Genomic DNA, 3,466 nt, shown 5'->3' with positions numbered 1-3,466 from the left:
TTCTGAAAATAGAGGAAAAATATATTTTTAGAAAAACAAAAACGTGTTAGAAAGATGTGAAATTCAACTTAAGTTGAGCATGCTAATAAATAAATGTTATATGCGAAGAAACTTTATTGGAAATAACAGACAAAACGTAATAGAAACATGTGAAACATTTTGCGATTTTTACTTTTTGTTGCTTAATAGTTACTTTCTGAATAGCGTTACGCAATCAAATATTACTGTCTGTATTATATGCTTCAAACCTGGCGCCCTCTAAAGCGTGCAAAACTAAAGTGTGTTTAGTTAGAAGAGTCATAACTGTTATGTGGTTTTTGTTATCTGTGTGAAGTGATTATTTGTGATGTATACGAAGTGAATTATAAATATCCCTGCTTAGAAATTCAGGTTGTGACAATGCCAGATGATAAAGATACAAACGTTAAAAAGGCTAGAGAAGAGAATGCTGTAGAACTGGAGAGTCATTTGATTTTGAGGTTGCCCACGACGCCAGCAGCAGCCCTTCGAGCAGCTTTAAGGTCTGGAGTGATGAGTTTAAAAGATAGGCTAACTATTCAACTTGAACCTGATATGAGACACGGAACAGTTCGTTTTGATAAATGGGTACTTTCCTCACGAATTGTTGATTTGCCATCTATTATAGAATCGTACAAAACCCTGGACAGGAAAACATTTTATAAAACTGCTGACATTAGTCAAATGATGATATGTAAAGAGGAGGAGGATGTGCAGAAAACTGATGATGAAGAATCGCCAAAAAAGAAAGATAAAAAGGATTCTAAGGATAAAAAATATATGTGGCCGCATGGAATTACCCCTTGTTTGAAAAACGTCAAGAAACGACGATTTAGAAAAACTCTTAAGAAGAAATATGTCGACTTTCCAGAAATTGAGAAGGAGGTTAAGCGCCTGTTTCGAATGGACAATGAAGCAATTAACGTGAGATATGAGATAGTAAATGCAGATGATGAAAAAGTAGATTCAAAAGGTAATGTGGATTTTACAGCTGGCAACATGTCACCTTCAGCAAGTGGTTTATTAAATAGCAATTCACAGAGTATGGATGTGGCTGAACATGACCTGTTTGGTGAAGTTCTTAGTAGTTCAGATGATGATGATGATGTTAATATTGTGGACTTAGGTGATGATGAAACTAGTCGTTTATCAGCAGGTACATCACACATAAATGAAGAATCGGCAAGTCGGCAAGGGCATTTAGTAACTGAATTTTCAAAAGAAATGCTAGAAAGTCCAGCTGAATTTGGAATGTCAGATCAGTCTCAAGACCAGGATTATTCAACAGAAAATGTTAATGCAGCTGCTGCACAACTTGAAGCAGCAACAGCTGAAGAAAGCCTTGATCAGATATTAAAAGAAAATGTTAAGTCAGAACAGGAAAAGGCAGCACTAATGGACAAACTGAATGAATTAGGACAAGAAATTGTTGGTCTACAAGAAAGATGGCAAGCCCAAGAACTGGAAATTGGTAGTATAGAAAATCAGGCCTTAAAACAAAGGCTTCAGAGTATTATTGACAATTTAAAACAGCAAGAGACAGAAAAACAAAGGGAATATGATGAAATAGTTGCCCTTCTTCACCAGAGTTAGTAATTTGATGTTTAGGGAAGGTAAAAATAAACTGCAAGTAATAAAAGAGTCACTAATAAGTTACTTATGACCATTTCAGGCACTCTTATAAGTTGAATTAGAACCATTGTAATTATTAAAATAGCTTTCATGGCTTACACATGTGATAAAATGATGATATAGAATATAGAATTTATTCAAAAATTACAATATATTTCATCCTACGTTACGTTGCATGAAATAATAAGCTGTGAAAGTTAGTTTAGTAAATGTAGTGTGCATGTTTCATTAAAAGTATTCTAATTATATATAATTCATTATGTCGCAAATACTTATTTTTAAAGATCTGAGTTTGATTTCCCTCTAAATGTAAGAAATATTTACATGGGTTATTTCACGTATGGGTGAGTTAGTCTGTCTCATGCAAAGGTAGAAGAGTTTCCTACCTTTGAAGTAACCAATTATACAGACTATTCTTCAAAGTGACAGTTCATTTCAAACAGGTGAATAAACACTCCACTTGCTAGGTTAATAGATTAATATATCTACTCTTCACTTAACAAATATTTGCTTTGCCTCACACTGTATGCAAGGATATTTTGCAAATGGTAGTTAAATTTTATATTCCCCTCTGTGAGACTACCACTATGTGTATTGGAAGCCTTGAAAAAAAAATAAGTTTCCTTTCTTAATTTCTAGAGCAGGGTTTTTTTTAGGTTATATATTACTCCTTACCAAGCCTGCTATGCTATACACTAACAGTTTTTCTTGTATTGGAGTTACATAAAATATGTACACACACACATGATTGCTTTTGTTATGTGTTTGAGGCCTTTAAAGTTGTGTGAGAGAGTGTTGTTAAGTACTAATTTCTTACAGAAGCCATGCTAGTTAGCAAATTTTTGAGGAGGCAAATGTGGGAATGCCAGTCTAGCAACCAAAAGGCAAGGCAAGAAAAAATCAAACTTAACAATCTATTTTGATATATTCAGACACATTCAATCTTTTTAATTTTCACTCCCTGTTAAATGCTAATGAGTTTTCATTTCAGCTTTTATCTAGTTTGCTGTAGTAGCAAACAAATTAATCTGAACACTCACATTTTAAAGAAAAATTTTTATTTCACAAGAAAATTAGTACAAAAATTAAACTCCAACTTTATCTAATAATTTATATGTGCATCTCTGTTTCATATCAGTTCGTTAATTCACTTAAGCATGGACTTTACCAACGTAGAACACATTTTTCTTATTTCTGCATATCGAAACCATACTTTTATATTGGATTGTTTTAAGTTATCCTTTGTATTACAATTTAATTTGTCAAGTTTAATTTGCTGGCCTGGTTGGTCGAGTGGTTAGCATATCCGCTCTCCAGCCGAAAGGCTGCAGGTTCAAATCCAGCTGTGGGCATCGATGTTTGTGATCGTCTATGAAAATACTAGTAGTAGTAGTAGTAGTAGTAGTGGTGGTGGGTAATAGATGATATTAGTGTTGTTGTAGTTGGTGGATTGCATTGTGGAGGTGGAGTTGTATAGTAGACGCCCTCCCTCGATGAGTCTTTGGACTCCCTGGAGGTGTCAAGTAATAATTATAAAAGTCTATTTTTTCACTATGGTCCACAAATTTTTTATTGGGTTGATACCAGGAGAATTACCTGGCCACTGAAATAATTGTATGTTGTAATTTTTGAAGAACTCTTTCACTCTATTTGAAGTGTGGCATGGAGCAACATTCTGTTGGAAGACAAGTTCTTTGTCTTTCTGTATCTGTGGGACTGACCTTTTCTCCAATATTTTTATGTATTGGTCACTTTTCATCATACTGTCAACAGCCACAAGTGATTCTGAACCATCATGTATGAAACAATCCCAGAA

General features: G+C 34.1%; 1 protein-coding gene across 1 annotated transcript; it reads left to right on the top strand.

The window, feature by feature from the left end:
* The first annotated feature begins 295 nt into the window (after positions 1–295).
* Positions 296–1,903, top strand: Taf7 (TATA-box binding protein associated factor 7). The gene has a single exon (XM_090399282.1). It carries the CDS (start codon positions 400–402, stop codon positions 1,609–1,611), a length of 1,212 nt encoding a protein of 403 aa, XP_090255408.1. The 5' UTR covers positions 296–399; the 3' UTR covers positions 1,612–1,903.
* Positions 1,904–3,466: the final 1,563 nt, after the last annotated feature.

The sequence above is a fragment of the Typopeltis vanoorti genome, chromosome 10 (genome assembly GCF_054136105.1).
Source record: "Typopeltis vanoorti isolate ZY-2024b chromosome 10, IOZ_Tvanoo_1.0, whole genome shotgun sequence".
Classification (NCBI taxonomy): domain Eukaryota; kingdom Metazoa; phylum Arthropoda; class Arachnida; order Uropygi; family Thelyphonidae; genus Typopeltis; species Typopeltis vanoorti.
Note: the sequence above shows the minus strand (reverse complement) of the source record. Positions and strands in the feature narration are given on the sequence as shown.

Excerpts from the sequence above, each read along its gene's own strand:
- Taf7 (XM_090399282.1), top strand. The coding sequence starts at position 400 with ATGCCAGATGATAAAGATACAAACGTTAAAAAGGCTAGAGAAGAGAAT.